Below are 17,049 nucleotides of genomic sequence, written 5' to 3'. Positions count from 1 at the left end.
GCTCATGCTCCCCAGTGACGTCACTGCAGGAGCTCATGCGCCCCAGTGACGTCACTGCAGGAGCTCAGTGATGAATTGATGAAGCACTGTCTTTGCATTCATATGGGGGAAAAAACGAATTAGATTGTACAATGCTTTATTCACCCAATAGATGGTAAATTGCACTACTAATGGTTACAAAAGCAGCCACAAATAGGGCCCATCCACCACAATATACACCTGGATGTGAGATAGAAAATTTATGGTGTCAGTGCAACACGGTTATCATGTGTTATGACACATTAGCAAAGTGCAATGCGTGTTTATCATATTGTACACAATCCACGTGCATTTTGCAGTATTTTGCGCACTTTCTCTAAGTAAACTAGTAATGTTTGCTGATTGCAAACAGTAACAAGTGGTTCTACAACTTGCTAGGTTAATGTCCTGTGTGCTGCTGCATATAGTAAGGTGTGCGTTTAGCTGAACCCTGGTCAATTAGACCTTTGTGAGTCATGCCATATATTTAAAAGAAAAGTGCTTAATCTGGACTTTTTTGCCATCTAAGCATTAAAGATTGAATTAATTATATGTGGTATTACACTGCCATTGTTCTATTCAGCATGTTGTCCTTTAATGATCACAGTAGTATTGAATGTTTTTTATCTCTGTATTTTTTATCTTATGGGACATCATATATAACAATATTTAATAAACCAGCTGGTGCAGTTATGATCTTCATTAATATTAATGTTATTTTCAACAGGTCAATGATACCAAGCTGACTGATCAGAGGAAAGCACTGAGCCACGGACAGAACCCTCTCCCACTCTGCCTGGCAATGAATGTCAAATCAGTGGAGAAATCCACACTGGATTACAAAGGTTTGCAGATTACTTTTTTTGTAATTTCTGTGGTCATTCCTTTCATACTGTTTTATCTTCATGAATAGTTGGGCACAGATGGTGGGTTCATCCACTGGGAGCCAGAACACTGTAGGACAAGAACTGACTCTTTCCTATAAATCCCCATTTCCTTCACCTCCCTCCCTCCATCTGTTTCCCCTGCAGCAATCTATAATTAGCATCTCTGGCCCCAGCCTCAGACATGAGGGCGTTTGGCCGTCTATGGGACTCAGGGGTACCTGGAAGACAAGGACTGTCTGGTGATTAGGCATCCACAGCACCTTCCTCTTTGGCCAGACCTTATATCTCAACTCCCCGTCTTTTGCCAGTGCCCAACAGGGATGGCTTTTATGATGTGACTCTAGGACTCATGATTGCTCAGTATAAGGGTCCTACCAAGGCTGGTTGCTCTGGGTTTTCACACCTGAAAGGTCATTTTTTATTTGGCATTTTATTCAGCTTTGTTGGTCTTTGTCACTGGCAGCTATTTCCATACCTGCTTTTCCAATAAAACAAGGTGGTTCAACTAATGATTGTTTCAGCCTAGGGTAATTGCAGATTTTGACATAAACCAGGAGCTAGAGGTACCATCCTTGTGCACTCACCCTAGCAACTCCTTGGATGTGGTACGCGGACTGTGGATCTATATATTTAGGAGTTCTCGGACGCCCTGTTTGTTCTTTACGAGAAACAGTGCTTCCTATCTGTCAATCTCCCGCTTATAATGATTGCAATTTGGCAGTCCTATTTTTTGGTGGGCATACTCGTTCCCTCTGGACTAATGGGACAGTCGACTAGGGCAGAGTCTTTCTTGTGCAGTGTCATGAGGCAGTGGTGGTCCAAGTATGTAGAGCAGCCACCTGTTTTTTTCTATATACATTTTCCAAACTTTACAAAGCTGATATTGCTGTGCAAGGCCGCCATTGGTAAGAAAGTCAGTCTCCAGGTGACTGATAATACCTGGCCAGTAGTCTTCTACTGTTGAGTATGGCTTTGGAATATCCCACAGTTTGTTTTTGTACACATGATCAAAATCCCTTTCTTTGAAAATCTTTGGTAGAACAGCTCTGCTCCTTTGGTGGATTCCTTGCTGGGCTAATTGTGGACAGCATGGTGGCTTAGTGGTTAGCACTTCTGCATTACAGCACTGGGGTCATGAATTCAATTCCTGACCATGGTTTTATCTATGTGGAGTTTGTATGTTCTCCTGTGTGGGTTTCTGGGTTTCCTCCAGGTGCTCTAGTTTCCTCCCACGCTCCAAAAACCATACTAGTAGGTTAATGTGCTGCTATTAAATTGACCCTAGTCTCTCTTGGTGTGTGTGTGTGTATGTTAGGGAAATTGGACTGTAAGCTCCAATGGGGCAGGGACTGATGTGAGTGAGTTCTTTGTACAGCGCTGCGGAATTAGTGGCGCTATATAAATAGCTGGTGATGATGAATTGTGAACTGATAAGGAGCAAGGAACCAAGAGGTTTATGGATTTCCAGTGCCCTGTTTCCTAAAGGTAAAACATATAGCCCACGTTGTGTGTCACCCTACAGAATGGGATTTAATGGAAAATACAACAATCCCATTGTTATAAAACTGAAATGATAAAGAGAAAATAAGCTTTCATCATAACACATATCTATTATTATTTTCCTTCTTTTATAGAGTGGTGTGAGTTCTCACCCTATGAGGTGGGGCTCCTTAAATATGGGGCTTTTATCCGCTCAGAGGACTTTGGCAGTGAATTCTTTATGGGACGACGGACAAAGACACTTCCAGAGTCCAGGATCTGCTACCTGCAAGGTGAGTCAAGTTCATACATCCTCTTGGTAAAGAATATCACTGCTTGAAGACAGATACAGTATGGGACAAAGAGAGCTCCCCACAGGAGGGGGTTTAGCTTGTATCTATCTGTTCCCACTTTTGCACAATGACCCCTAACCCCAGATTACAGTCACCAGCGCCGAGAGTCAAGAGTGTTGTCAGTGAAAATTGTGCAAGAGATTTAAACTCCCATCCAGTATGTAAATGTAGCTTCTGATTGATTAAAAGTCATATCTAATTCACAGAGGAACAGCATGTACAAAACATCCAGTGTTTGAGGCCACCTAGTGGCTCCTTCCTCTCATGGCTGCCACTGTTTTGTGACCACAGTCCAATAGTGCTGAGGTTTAGAGGAACTACTACTTATCCACAGGGCAGACAGCGCCGTTAAAAGCTTCCTAATACTTCTGATTTGAATCTCCGTGAAAAGCCTATTGGGTATATACTGTATTTGTCCTCATAACTTCCAATAATAAAGAAATGATCGGGAACGCACTTTTACTTAATGTGGTGTTTCTCTTTTACTAGGGCTGTGGAGTAACATCTTCTCTGTAAATCTGATGGACGCTTGGTTCGCAGCGGTCAGCACAGAACATTTGTGGCACAGATTCACCAGGGATTATGTACATGAAATTGGTAAGCCTGCAGTTTCTGTTGCTGGTATGGAATTATATCATTATTTCTCAGTTTAACTCAGTGGATCCCAAACTTTCTCAGTTCAAGGCACCCTTAGGGTCTCCATAATTTTTTCAAGGCACCCCTAAGCCAAAATAATTGCCAAGTAGTCCCCCGCCTTGCTTACCACTGGCCCTGGCACCCCTGTGAGATCTCTGCAGCATCCAAGGGAGCCAGGGCACATAGTTTGGGAATCACTGGTTTAATTAATTGCTCCATTTCACATTTTGTACAATACTGGGAGTTGGCACAAGCGCTATAAGAAACCGTTTCACATCAGCAAATGCTCAGTCTACAGCGGTTGCACTTTGTAAGTATAACTTGTTCTCGGTATCTACACAGCAAACAAGAAACAGTATAACAATGTAGGGACAAAAAACACTTTTATTCACCTACTAAAATGAGTTGCGACGAATTCCAGATTTACATAATTGGAACCTTTAGTTCTATCCTAAAGAAGAATATAGGGACCTGATCAGGGCTTGTTTTTGCTTTGCCTTATATACTGATATATTCTAGTGATAACCCCACCAGGTTTCAGTGTAGCGGGCTCTCACCGGTGAAGACCTTTGTATGGGAATGACTTTATATCAAGTATCGCGGCAGCACTTGTAGTCATGATGGCGTTAACCAAAGAAAAGCAATATAAAAATAATTTGTTGATTTTAAAGCATTTTTTTCAGTCCAGGTCTCTAAATGATATATTGGGCTATTGCCTTGTCCCCCACACACATGCACTGGGCTCAGGTAGAGTACCGCGGGGTCCTCCGGAGCAATTGGTCTCCCCTCGCTGGATTGCTTTTGTGCCACAGCGGTATAATAATGCTAAATAGTAACAAAATGAAGCTATAGACCTCATCATGTAGACTGGTGTAACAAATATTGAGAAAAAACTAACTTAACACTTACAATTGTCTTGAAATGTACATTGAATCTGTAAACGCGAAATGTTCAATAAAGAAAAAAATGACGACAAAAAGTAATTTTTTTTCATCGCAGCGATAAGCAATTTTTTGCATTGGATGATATTACGCTGGCCCCTTTCTATGCCTCTCCCATTCTCTATTCTCCTCTGTACCCGCTTCCTCTCCAAAACCTAATAAAAAAAAGTGCAGCTACCCTATAGAATTCATCATCACATAAGATAACCACGGTTGTTTATTTCTCATTTGATAATGATGAAATAAATACGTTTGACATCTGCATCTTGCAGGTAAAGAGACACTTCTCAGCCTCTGCTTCTGTGCCTAATGCTAAATCTGTATGGGGCTATTCAATTCTAGCCCAAGTCCCATCAGAGTCTCGCATGGCAAGACTCCAAGGGATGTTCGGTACCTAAAACAGTGCAGATTTTTCCAATCACCTATGTTTTAGATACTGTAATACACAGAAATAGGCTCAGCTGTACATTGCACTAGACTCCTCCTGCTGTAATGAATCGCCCCTATTTGAATTGTCTCATTCTCTCTTCAAAGATTACTATTATGCTTATTGGTGAAACAGATCAGTATTTTAGGTAGATGATGGGCCTATTATAATGATGGTTGAAATAAAGAAAACTCTCTGTTTATATTGCAATAATATGATTATTTAGTAAGCATAACATGACTGTAATGAAAAATATATATATAAGCAATGACATTTGTTACACAGCCAATTAAACCGATATCTTTTCCACAGATGAAGAAGAAGCTCTGCTGAGCAGGAGAACCGCCACCTCAGGCCTGGGCACACGCCTGCTCCAGCCTGCAGGAGGTTTCAGCCGCGCTGTGCGGGAAATTCTAACCAATCGCCCTATTGATGGGGAACATCACAACTTCCTGAGAGGACTACAGATGCATGCAGACTATTCCTTACAGGAGGAATTCTCTGCATTTGATGGTAAGTCAGATGTTTGTAATGGAGAAAATTTTACCTCATGAAGAAAGTCTTCTAAAACGCAGGGGGGGGGGGGGGGGGAGGGGTTGTAGCTATATATTGTAACTATTTGAGTCTGGGTTGAGTTAGGGCCATCTTTATTCATGCCTCCCAACTGTCCCAATATTGAAGGGATTGCCCCGACAGTTTGCAACATCCCACATGTTGGGACTACCTTGTCAAGTATGTACTCACTCACCATGTTGATTGCAGACATTATCATGGTGAGCGGGTGCCACGTGTACCTGCTTTTGGGACAGTGTTGGGAGTTACGATACAATAAAGATGGGATGATATGAATGATGAGGTGTTGCAGGTTGTCAGGGTGAGACAGAAATAATGGCAATACATGTCAATCAAAACCTACATCAACACACCAACTAGACAAGAAAAAAGTCTGATAGACAGTTATTCAAAATATATGTACAGATCTGTAAATTTCTAATTTTATTATGTGTAGTACCTCTTAAAAGTCCGCAGGTGTCAGCGTTTGTTTCTGTGATTATTACTGAGTAAATCTCTACATAAGTGTTTGTGTGTTGAGTCGCACATGAACATTAATTACCGCGTCTTAGGCCCACACTCTTCAATTCCAAAATGTAACCCTGCTATATGCACAATGTGTTAGTGGCTTCTTTGGCATGGAAAGTAGTTTCTTTTTCAGTCACTATGTAATTTATATCGGTACAAACCTTAATAAAGATTCATCTTGCTCCATATTGCACTTTGCCTTAGTCCTGTGGAGCCCTCTTAGCTAAAGGCAATTTTTTTAAAATATATTCCCCAATTCATATTCTACAATGAATACACATATTTCTGGACTATTGCATTGTCTTATGGCTGATAAACAACATTTTAATGCATCCTATTTACTGCAGCACTAACTGTTTAACTAAGGCTGAAATAGTGACGCAAAGTAAAATACTAACCAGCAGATGCCTAAGGAAGTGCTGTTATAGATAAGTCTATTCTCCAGGGGAATTATGTAAATGCACCCACTTACTGTAGGAAGTTCCATCAACAATTCGTATTCATTGAAAAGTCATCTTGGTGCAATTTATTTTACAAGTAGATATTAAGTATAGATTGTAATAGCAAAGATTATGGGTGCATACTTGTATATTCTATATTTCAAATTTTAATATAGTTGAATGTATAGGAAGATTTAGGTAGAATCCAGACATGGACCAGTTTGCTCATTGTTCCTGCAATGTTGTTTTGCTTGTTTTAAACACAGAGCTACATAATTACCCTAACATGCTGACTCCATCCACTGAGGAGCTCTGCCTGGTAGACAGCGCATATTACATCAATGCCAGCTTCCCACCGCTGCTCCGAGAAGAACGCAAAGTAGATCTAATCCTATCGTTTGACTATGGGCTGTCAAATAAGTTTACTGTAAGTGATGAAAAATAATACATAACATTCCGTTTACTATCATATCATTGTAGAGCAGGCTTACCGAATCTGTGCTGGTGTAACACTACAAATACCACATGCCCTCTCTGTCAGCATCCATGACATAGGCTAGTTGAGCTTTATAGGAGTTAAAGAGTCAGAGCACTATATTACTAATTGGAGATCATGCATTCAGGGATGTTGCCCTAGGTAGATGGGAGTAATACTATCCTAGGAACCATGGGGAATGGGATTGTGGTACTAGTGTAAAAGTCCCCTATGTTATATATTATCTGCTCCTCCATATTTTTTGTTTATTCATTTATTTTATAAAGTGTTTTACCAGCTAGAAATACATTGTCACACCTCATTTTCAAATATGTCCTGGATACATCGTATATAATTGTGAGCTAATCTAGACAAAAGGCATTAAGCATTGCAGCAAATTACTATGTTTTTCCCACATCTGCTTCCACATTGCTTGTTTCCCCTGTATGCCTTCTATGTCTCTTGTGGTCACCCTGTCTGCTCCTATCTGTTTGTTCCCATACGTGTGCTCCCATGTTTTATTTTTCTTTAGCTCTCTCACAAGTTCTATGGACCTGTAAGCGCCTCCACACTTGCTTGTGAGGTTTAGGGGTCGTTACTGTCAAAATTGTTCATCCACACATCTACAGCTGACCCAGGCCAATGGGGATCTAATGAGTGTCTGCTAAGTGTTCTTAGTGTGAGTGCTTTTGTCATTCACCCCCTTACTTCCCCCACCCCACACACAGCACAGACACCACAATAATCCCAGTTCTACTAAACACTGAGTTATGAGGTGGTTTAGCTACTACGATAGCAACCATGTGGCAGCTGCTGTGGGGATCCAGCAGTAAAAAGGGCCTGGGATCTGGGTCCAATTAAATTTGCCCACCTAGTTACTAAATTTTACTAACCTGATCCTTTCTCTCCCTGGGGGTTACATAGTGCAGCCCTTTCTCCAGTGTCTCTCAGGATGAAAACAGGGGCTGTTTGATTCGGTGGAGGGAGGGGAAATGTGTGTGAGGGAAGACCAATCGGAAGCTGTAGTGTAACACATCTGCTGTTTTCAGGGCTGGGAGATGAACCATTGAGTCCTGGGAAAATGCCTGCACGGAGCAACAGGCTGACAGGCCATGCTGGGACTTGTAGTCTCCCAACACCTGGACAGCCAATGGTTGCATACCTTGGGCGAAGACCAAACGTCTCTGAATAGCTGCAGCATGTGTTGCATCCTATAGGACCTGACGTATGGCTGACATATTGCATACATGTGGTGTTCCTCTGCCTGTCGATGTGAGTGTGGGCTGGGAGATGTATGGCACATGGAATGAATGTGTGTCCGGTGACTAAAATCTATCTATTAATTACTAATTATGATACACTGTACTTCAACTTCATTGAATCCCTTTCATTTCAGTCAGTGGAACGAACCCACAGTTACTGCGCCGACCATAAACTGGCCTTTCCTAAAATAGAGGTGTGTGAAGAGGACAGACAAAATCCTAAAGAATGTCATGTATTCTCCGACTCTGAGAACTGTGATGTTCCCATTATCCTGCACTTTCCACTAGTAAATGACACATTTACACAGTTCAGCCGTCCAGGTAAACTATTCCACCTCCATATATGTTATAATATGCTTCCTAAATGTCCTGATTTTGTCGGGACAATCCCGTTTTGAAGGGACTGTCCCATGTTGGCACATTTATCCCGACTCGCTGGAAGTTGGGAGGTATGTGCCCCATTCACTATTATGTGCACCTACATACAGTGAATGCTGCAATTAAAGTGTGTTTTTAGAAGGGGAGGGGTGCCCATCACTTTAATAAGAGAAACGCATGATTTACACAGGTTCTGAGGCTCTTTGATTAGAACCACGTAAAATAATGAAATGTATACTTGATAATCATCTCACCTTGTCCCAATCACCCAGCCCCAGAACCTGTGTAAATCATATTTGTTGCTTATTAAAAGGCATGAGTTTGGCAACTTGCCTTAGGCTTCAAGCTTCACATAGACCCTGCATAGGCTTCTGTGAATGGTCCCATTTTGCCATATATAACAATGAAATTAGAGTATTTATTGAACATCCTTGCAACGCTGCTTTTGATTCTTCACAGGAGTTGAGAGGAGAACAGAGTTGGAAAAAGAAGAAGGTATTGTGGACCTGTCTGGCATATGGTCACCTTACAGGTTGCTTAAACTAACTTACAGTAAGGAGGACTTCAACAAACTAATAAATCTGACAGAATATAACGTGGAGAACAACGAGGAAATGATCCTACAGGCTTTGCGAGACGCCATTTCACAAAAACAGAAGCTGAGGACTAGTGACAATATCTGAACCCATGCACTCTGTTGCAAATATAGGTGCAATCTAAGAGGTATTAAGTTTCCTTAAAGTACAGTGCATAGGTTTTACACGTAGCCTACACACTAGCTGATTGTCACTCAACTGAAACCAATACTCCTTGGACATGAGTTGATTTATAGGAAAATGTGATAAATTACACACACATTTTGTGCATGACTTTCCTTTGTAGTGCGATGTGTCTGCGCCTAGTAGATTGATTAATGCAGATTTGACACCACGGAGGCCCAGACCGTTACATTATAAGGGGTATGTAGTCCACCAAAAGTCAGATCCCTTTGTACTATATTTATATATGTACATAACCTGTTATTATATTTCGGCAATGTGTAAACATGTCCCACAGAGTAGCAGCACACAGTGGTAGGCTGGGCTGGGGGGCAGATGCCCCCTGGGTCAGTACCATAGTGTGCTACCTTGGGCTGGGCCACCTGCATTTTTTTCACATCAAAATAGGCTGCTGAGTTGAGTCTTGCCCCCCAGGCTAGAATTTGCCAGCCCTCTCCTGGTAGGACAATAGGTATTTGAAGGAGTAATACATAGATATATAGACCAACACAAATGAAGGATCTGCCCTAACATTAGCAGAAACATATGAAGTAACACTTAACATGGTCTGTCCAGTCTTTTGTCATTTTTGGTCATTCAAAGTTGCAAGTTTCCTTTCCTTCTAAATCATGTTCATATAGATCCATCAGAGGTCTGAATTCTCGGAAAATAAGTGTTCTGAAAGAAAACCTGTTTAGGAATTATTATATTCAGTGACGGTTGTCTCCAAAGCTAACTTTGGAAACTGATGCATTATGTGGTGCTATATGAAGGGGTATATGTGTCTGTTACAGTGGTTTATATGGTGTTACCATGTAGAGAATCTCTGAGCGTTGTCATATTCTCGCTCAAAAATATATAGGTCAAAAACATGGAAAGACATTGCAATAGCATTATTAAAAGGGACTGGTCTGTGTAAAAGATGCGTCCTACAACTAAATGCTTATTTTATTTTTTTGTTCATTTGGTTTTGAAGTATCTAATGGTTGTTTCTCATGCACTGTTTATCCCTGTGCCACATAAGATGGATGCCTCCATTGCTGTGATATATATGACCTACCTCAATGTCACTAACCCTGCCAGCCAGTATGCTTTCATATCCCACTGCTGAAATCCTATTGGTGATGAGGATATGGTAGTGTTGGAAGTAGTATACTGCAATCACCACACTTTAAATTGGTGTCCTTTGCAATGATAAATAAGCAGCCATTAGATAGCAAAAATCAAAGAAGCCAGGTAGGAACTTTAATAAGCAAAATTGACCCCTAGAATATTATCATGTTTAAGATTCAGGATTAAATGAAAGGCATCCCCCTTTGAGGTAAGCCAAGTTATCGCAATTTACTGCCCTTACAATATTCTAGAATAATTATGATTTGTGCTCTTCTTTTTGGAACAGTATTTCTTTTAGTAAACAATTGAACCTTTGTTTATAAAAAAATTTCTGAATGGATTCAATGTCTGTGGGCAACTTTTTATGCATGTCTTGTGTATATGTAATGCAATAAACACATCATATTTTATTATGACACATTTTACATTAAATAAATAGCTCCTTGTTATATTATTACTGTATGTTTGCCTTTCATAAGCCTTCCTGTTAATTATTTTTGCAGCCAGATAAATGACTTTGGCACAGTATGCACGGGAGCTGTTGACTTACAATATAACGGATTCTAAACCCTGATCTCTTTAGAAAAGGGTTTTTCTCCCTTGATAGATGAGTGAGGTTGTATAGTACACCAGGAATTTCTTTCACTGTCCCAGCATTAATATATACTACTAACTAATTATTACCAATGCAGAGGTGAGAGCCAACGTAGTGATTGACAGCTCTCACCTGACAGGATAGATCTGGAACTTCTAATTAAGACTTGGCTATTAATTCAGGTCACTCTTTATAAATCATTACTGAAGCTTCTCATAGAGGTCTCCACTAACAGAAATGACCTCTCCAGCTCATGGGAGAAGTGGAAACTTCCCATGACCTGAATGTCCTAACGGTTATATTCATCATCATCATTTATTTATATAGCACCACTGATTCCGCAGCGCTGAACAGAGAACTCATTCACATCAGTCCCTGCCCCATTTGGGCTTACAGTCTAAATTCTCTAACATACAGACAGACAGACAGAGACTAGGGTCAATTTTCATATCAACCAACTAACCTACTAGTATGTTTTTGGAGTGTGGGAGGAAACCGGAGCACCCAGAGGAAACCCAGGCAAACACAGGGAGAACAAACAAACTGCACACAGATATTCAGTGTAGGTCATTTGACCGACTAACATGACAGACAAAAAAAAAAAAAAGATTCCACTCTGATATTATTTAAAAAGAAATGGTGAATAACTTTGCTATCTTGTAAACTTGAACGTATTTGTTCTCTAGTCACTGCTATTATTACACAGGAGTTCACCTAATTTACAGCCAGCACTGTATCACCCATACGGAAAACCAACCAGTATAAAGTGAAAACATGCTGCATTCTAAGCAGGAATCAAATAAGTAATATCAACTATTCCATAGAACTAAACCTTTTATTTTAAATCGTTGCATTTTTTGTCAATTCTACACATACATTGTACTATAGCCCGTTTACAATAGTATGCTAAACATTTTCCATTTAAATAATATATTCTTTGTACCGCTAACATTTTAACATTTAATAAATTAACTTTTTTAAATGCAGTTACCTTTTGAAAGTGCAAAGGTCAATTGGATATACATTATTTTATTTTATGCCCATTTAAATGAAAATCATCTGTTATTACAATGTAGCATTCTAAAATAAATGTTACTTTTTTTTTTGAATTGCAATAGTTGCACAATACTTTGGTATATCTGCTGAAATAGTATTCATTTCCAAAATGTGGTCCTTCTGTTCATTCGTATCCTGAGAACCAGAATTTAATTTTCTAATGAGAACTTGCCTGAGGAAAATCACACCATACTGTCCATATTCACTTAATAAAATAAGCCCCATCTTATTTAATCTATAGCTATATCATGGATGTGGCTTTTTAGATGTGAAATGTCAGTGGAGCTTTGAGAAAAGCTATCATAAGCCTTCAGTGTTTACAAGAATTCAAGCTATCTCTTGTTGTCTCATCACATCACATATCTGTTATTTTTTGAAGAACTTCTTAAAAACATTCTTGTCCTTTTTCTGTTTCTCTTTGGTATCATCTGTCTCCAGTAGATTTGGAGAGTAAGTAGGTCCTAAATTGCCTCTGTCGATGGTTGAGTAGACTGTGGGACAAAAATAGGTTTGATAGATTATTTTATCAGGTTGTATAAAGAAAGTAGTAATGGCTGAGAAATGCTGATCTTACCTCTGCTAGCTGTGAACGTATGGTCATTTGTGTCCGATTCAAAAGATAATGTCCTGCTGTACAGGGAAATGTTGATAACAAATATAATTAAATGTTTTGTTTTTTTAATCTCACTGTTAAACTAACCGCTCCATGATTGTCAGTCATTCAGGCCAATTTAGTCATGTGACACTAAAATTTGTCTGGATTCTCCCCAGCCACAATGCGGTCCCATGCTCACTGATATAGCTATGTGTCCAGTCTAAAAGGGGTGTATGTGGGGGTGCCAACTCATCCGTTTAATTACAGACACGTGTAAATTACAAAATTCTGTGGCTAACTAAACACCAACTAAAATAGAGACTGGATCCATTCATCTGAATTATACACAGACCCATGTAGCTAGAAAGCATGTACAGCCAGCTTTAGCACTGAGCATCAAACTTCATTTTTCTCATTTTTACTCCTGTAATACTCAAATATGAGACGCCCTTTGCAACAAGTGACAGCCCTTTTAGTCAATCATTTTGCCCTTGGACTATTCAGAGCATGAGGCAGGATCTCATCTTTAGGATTATTCAAGGGTCTGCGCTCTCTTTCTATTTGTGCAAGAGCAGCTCACACCAAAGTTGTCCCCCCCCCCTTTTTAAGTAAGCAATCTCAAAAATGTGTCACAAATTGTGATTTGATGAGGGTGTATATGTATAGAAATTATTTTGTTTAAACTAAACCAGTAAGTGGGGGGTGGAGGGGGATAGAAGAATATATTTGTATAAAAATGCTTCATTTAGCTAAAATAACAATCTATGGGGGGGTTTCAACTCCCCCCAATTTCCGCAGCGTTAAAACTATTACCATTATTACGGTAGTTTTATCCCGGCTTTCTGCTTTTCTATGACCCCTAAAAGTACATAATTGTGTTACCAAGATAAGAATATATATGGCTAAAACATTATTTCCTTGTTATTTTAGCGAAATAAAGCATTTTTATTGATGTAGTGTATGACAATAAATTTTATATTTAGTTAATTGTCATATTAACTAGTTGGTTTAAGGTTTAGTGCACATAATCAACATACAAATATATTCTTCTCTCCCCCCCTCCGTCCCCCACTTACTGGTTTAATTGAAACAAAATAATTTCTATACATATACATCCTATGACACTACTAAGTCAATGAGCGCCTAACCATATTTTTGAGGATCCCATCATCAGGTTTACCCTTATTGGGACTCACCAGTGCAGGATAGGGTTTTTGTGCTTCCCCTGTGAAACACTGAACCCTGAAAAGCATTAGGGATAGTTTTAAGTATTGGTGGTTATTATGGTGGCAATATATCCTACATTCGCGGTTGTTAAGCATGATCATGGCCAATGTGGACATACCTGTGCAGGGTTAAGATTGTGTAGGACTTTGTCATCAAGTCCACCATTGTGATGTGCTAATGACCATACACACAGGGATGTGATAAGTGAGTTATCAGACTTTCCATTCAGTCGGATGAAAAGTTAACTGATCCAAGTCGGACATGGGGGTAATTGTATCAAGCTGAGGGTTTTCCGGCAGGTTTGAAAAACCAATCCGATTCTAGCTATCATTTATGCAGTACATTCTACAAAATGACAGCTAGAATCTGATTGGTTGCAATAGGCAACATCTCCACTTTTCAAACCCGCCGGAAAACACTCAGCTTGATACATTTACCCCATGGAGTCTGTTTATGAAGATTCTGCGTTATGGAAGATTTCTTCTCGCAGCAATAGAAAATCTATCAGGCAATTTAACAATAAATAGTTGCGGGTCCAGCTGAGCAATACTGGTTGGGAGACATGAGGGGGGTATTCAATTGTTAGCGTTAACGTAAAAAAACGAGCGCTCAAAAAATCTTAGCGTTAATACGGTAATTACTCGCGGAATTTCAGCTCGCGGCGGGGCTGAAATTCAGCAGGGAGCGGCGAGCTGAAATTCCGTGAGTAAACTACCGTATTAACGCTTTTCTCGCGCAATATTACCGGATAAACGGTAATATTTTTTGAGCGCTCGTTTTTTTCCGTTAACGCTAACAATTGAATACCCACCGAGGAGTCTTATAGCTCGCCAGCCAGGATCTTTGTGTGAGGTTTGAGCCAGCATGCCAGCTACCGCATGCTCGCTGGAACTCAGGCCTCCAATTTCAGATTTCATAAATAGAAAAATATTTAATTTCCATTAGAAAAAATAAATAAATAGAAAAACTTTAGTATGTCTAATGGTCTAGATGCAGATCTGTACAGCAAAACCTATCCTATCAATATATAAAGTGAGATATTGCCATTTTATTAATGATTTTCTAACCTTGGGACTTCCAGAACTGGACTGTAAGCAGCTATCCTCCTTTTTGTGTCAGGATCATCTGAAAAAGAAATAGACAAAGAATATGTGTCTAATACACAGCAATATAATTGTGAAATAAGTAGTACAGTGGTGTACAAAAGCAGCAGAAGTCATAATATGTCCTGAAAGATGATGATGATGATGATACACCACTTGGAGTACTGAACCTCATCTCATTGGTTTGAGAACTTTAGATGTCAAAAACCTGAGAAAGTAACTAAAGGGTTACTAGTTTACTAACAGCACTGATAGTGTTAGAGTTAATGTGATGATTATCATGACAGTTGTAGGGTCTCTCTTTGTATGTGTGAGACAAAACTCTCTGAGGGTAGGAGAGGTCTCCTACTTGTTCTCCAACTCTTATATGTGTTATCAGGAGCACAGTGGATTCTTTGTTTGTTAGGTGATCCATTATTTGTGATAAAACAGAAGTTATAAATTCTTCTGTACCGGCTTTGTCTGTCCAGTTTGCCCTCACTGTTGATGGTTTTACTTATTGCAATAAATGGATGGTGCATTATTAATATCCAGACCTATAATTCTAATATCTGAGTTATTTTATTTTACCTTGAGAAGTGGAAATCAGCGGGTGCACAATGTTTCGGGAGGCTCCTTCTTATTCTGGTGCAAGAATAGTTGACATGGTGATGTACATAGTTTTATAATTCAACTTAATTAACTATCAATTAACATTAAAAATGGCATTATTTTGCAGTGCTGATTGATCATTAATTAAGTTTAGTATAAAACAATGTACATGGCACCATGATAACTATTCTTACCTCTGAAGAAGACGGAGGAGCCTCCTTAAACTTTGTGGACTCTACGATTCCCATTTGTGGAGGTAAGAATGGGATTTTTATACTTACGTAAAATCCGTTTCTCTTAATCTGTTGGGGGACACCGGGACCTTGGGGTATAGAGTAGGGCAGGCGAATGCTGGCACTTTGACTTTTAATTAACTAAAACTCTGGCTCCACCCCCACTATACCCCACCTCCTGCTAGAGGCCAGTCTATGTTTAACCAAGCCCGCAGAAAGGGAGATAGAGAGAACCAAAAAAAAGAGAATAAACTTAACACATAACATTCTCTTAACAATCAAACAGATGGAAAAACCAGAGCGTTAAGGGTGGGCGCCCGGTGTCCCCTAACGGATTAAGAGAAACGGATTTTACGTAAGTATAAAAATCCCATTTTCTCTCACATCCCTTGGGGGACACCGGGACATCCCAAAGCTGTCTCACGGGAGGGAACGCTCAGAAGAAACGGCCCGAAGCACCTTTCTCCCAAAACTTGCATCCCTAGAGGCAAACACATTAAATCTGTAAAACTTTGTGAAAGTGTGTACAGAAGACCACGTGGCCGCTTTACACAACTGTTCACTGGAGGCACCATGGCGTGCCGCCCAGGAAGCCCTTACAGATCTTGTAGAATGAGCCCCTAGATTATCAGGGACAGGCTCCCCAGCCCCGTTGTAAGCCTGGCGGATAACAGCCGTAATACACTTAGCAATGGTCACCTTAGAAGCTGGCTAGCCTCTTTTGTGAGCATCGTAAAGAATAAAAAGATCCTCAGTTTTATGAAACTTCTGCGATCTTTTAACATAAATTCTCAAGGCACGAACCACATCAAGATAACGAATAGAGTCATCGTTATCAGAAGACGAGGAATCAGCTAGAGCCGGAATGACAATATCCTGATTCAGATGAAACTTAGAGACAACCTTTGGAAGGAAGGATGGCTTAGTTCGAAGAACTGCCCTATCCTCATGAAAAACTAGCAGAGGAGGCTTACAAGACAAAGCCGCAAGCTCTGAAACTCTGCGTGCCATTGAAATGGCTAAAAGAAAAAACGTTTTGAAAGTAAGAAATTTGAAATCTGCTGAATTCAAAGGTTAAAATGGAGGATGCTGTAAAGCCCTCAACACCAAATTCAAATCCCATGGTGGAACCGGAGGAATATGAGGAGGTTGAACATGAAGAACACCCTGAATGAAAGTCTGCACATCAGGTATAACAGCAAGTTTTCTTTGAAAGAGCTGACACCTGACCCTTAAGAGAACTAAGACGCAAACCTGCATCCAAGCCGTCCTGCAAGAACCTCAGTAACCTTGCCAGACGAAAAGAAGATGTAGGATACCCATTCTTTCCGCACCAACCAATATATGTCATCCAAACTCGATGATATATTTTGGCTGAAGCCGGCTTTCGAGCACGAAGCAT

General features: G+C 40.0%; 2 protein-coding genes across 3 annotated transcripts in view; one reads left to right on the top strand and one right to left on the bottom strand.

The window, feature by feature from the left end:
• The window catches only part of LOC142108146 (cytosolic phospholipase A2 delta-like), a 68,791-nt gene extending 56,993 nt beyond the window's left edge, over positions 1-11,798 (top strand). For both annotated transcript variants that reach the window (XM_075191753.1, XM_075191752.1), the window contains exons 14-20: positions 746-863; positions 2,540-2,677; positions 3,227-3,334; positions 5,054-5,254; positions 6,528-6,688; positions 8,133-8,319; positions 8,836-11,798. In XM_075191753.1, the coding sequence (XP_075047854.1) occupies positions 746-863; positions 2,540-2,677; positions 3,227-3,334; positions 5,054-5,254; positions 6,528-6,688; positions 8,133-8,319; positions 8,836-9,059 (1,137 nt within the window). In that variant the 3' untranslated portion in view covers positions 9,060-11,798. The remainder of the gene's footprint in view (positions 1-745; positions 864-2,539; positions 2,678-3,226; positions 3,335-5,053; positions 5,255-6,527; positions 6,689-8,132; positions 8,320-8,835) is intronic.
• The window catches only part of SPTBN5 (spectrin beta, non-erythrocytic 5), a 179,426-nt gene continuing 174,035 nt past the window's right edge, over positions 11,659-17,049 (bottom strand). The window contains exons 68-70 of the mRNA XM_075192975.1: positions 14,788-14,845; positions 12,473-12,528; positions 11,659-12,389 (exon numbers count right to left, since the gene is read on the bottom strand). Of these exons, the coding sequence (XP_075049076.1) occupies positions 12,265-12,389; positions 12,473-12,528; positions 14,788-14,845 (239 nt within the window). The 3' untranslated portion in view covers positions 11,659-12,264. The remainder of the gene's footprint in view (positions 12,390-12,472; positions 12,529-14,787; positions 14,846-17,049) is intronic.

This window comes from Mixophyes fleayi, chromosome 12, assembly GCF_038048845.1.
Source record: "Mixophyes fleayi isolate aMixFle1 chromosome 12, aMixFle1.hap1, whole genome shotgun sequence".
Classification (NCBI taxonomy): Eukaryota; Metazoa; Chordata; class Amphibia; order Anura; family Limnodynastidae; genus Mixophyes; species Mixophyes fleayi.
The sequence above is the reverse complement of the archived record's forward strand: the minus strand, read 5'-3'. Positions and strand labels throughout refer to the sequence as shown.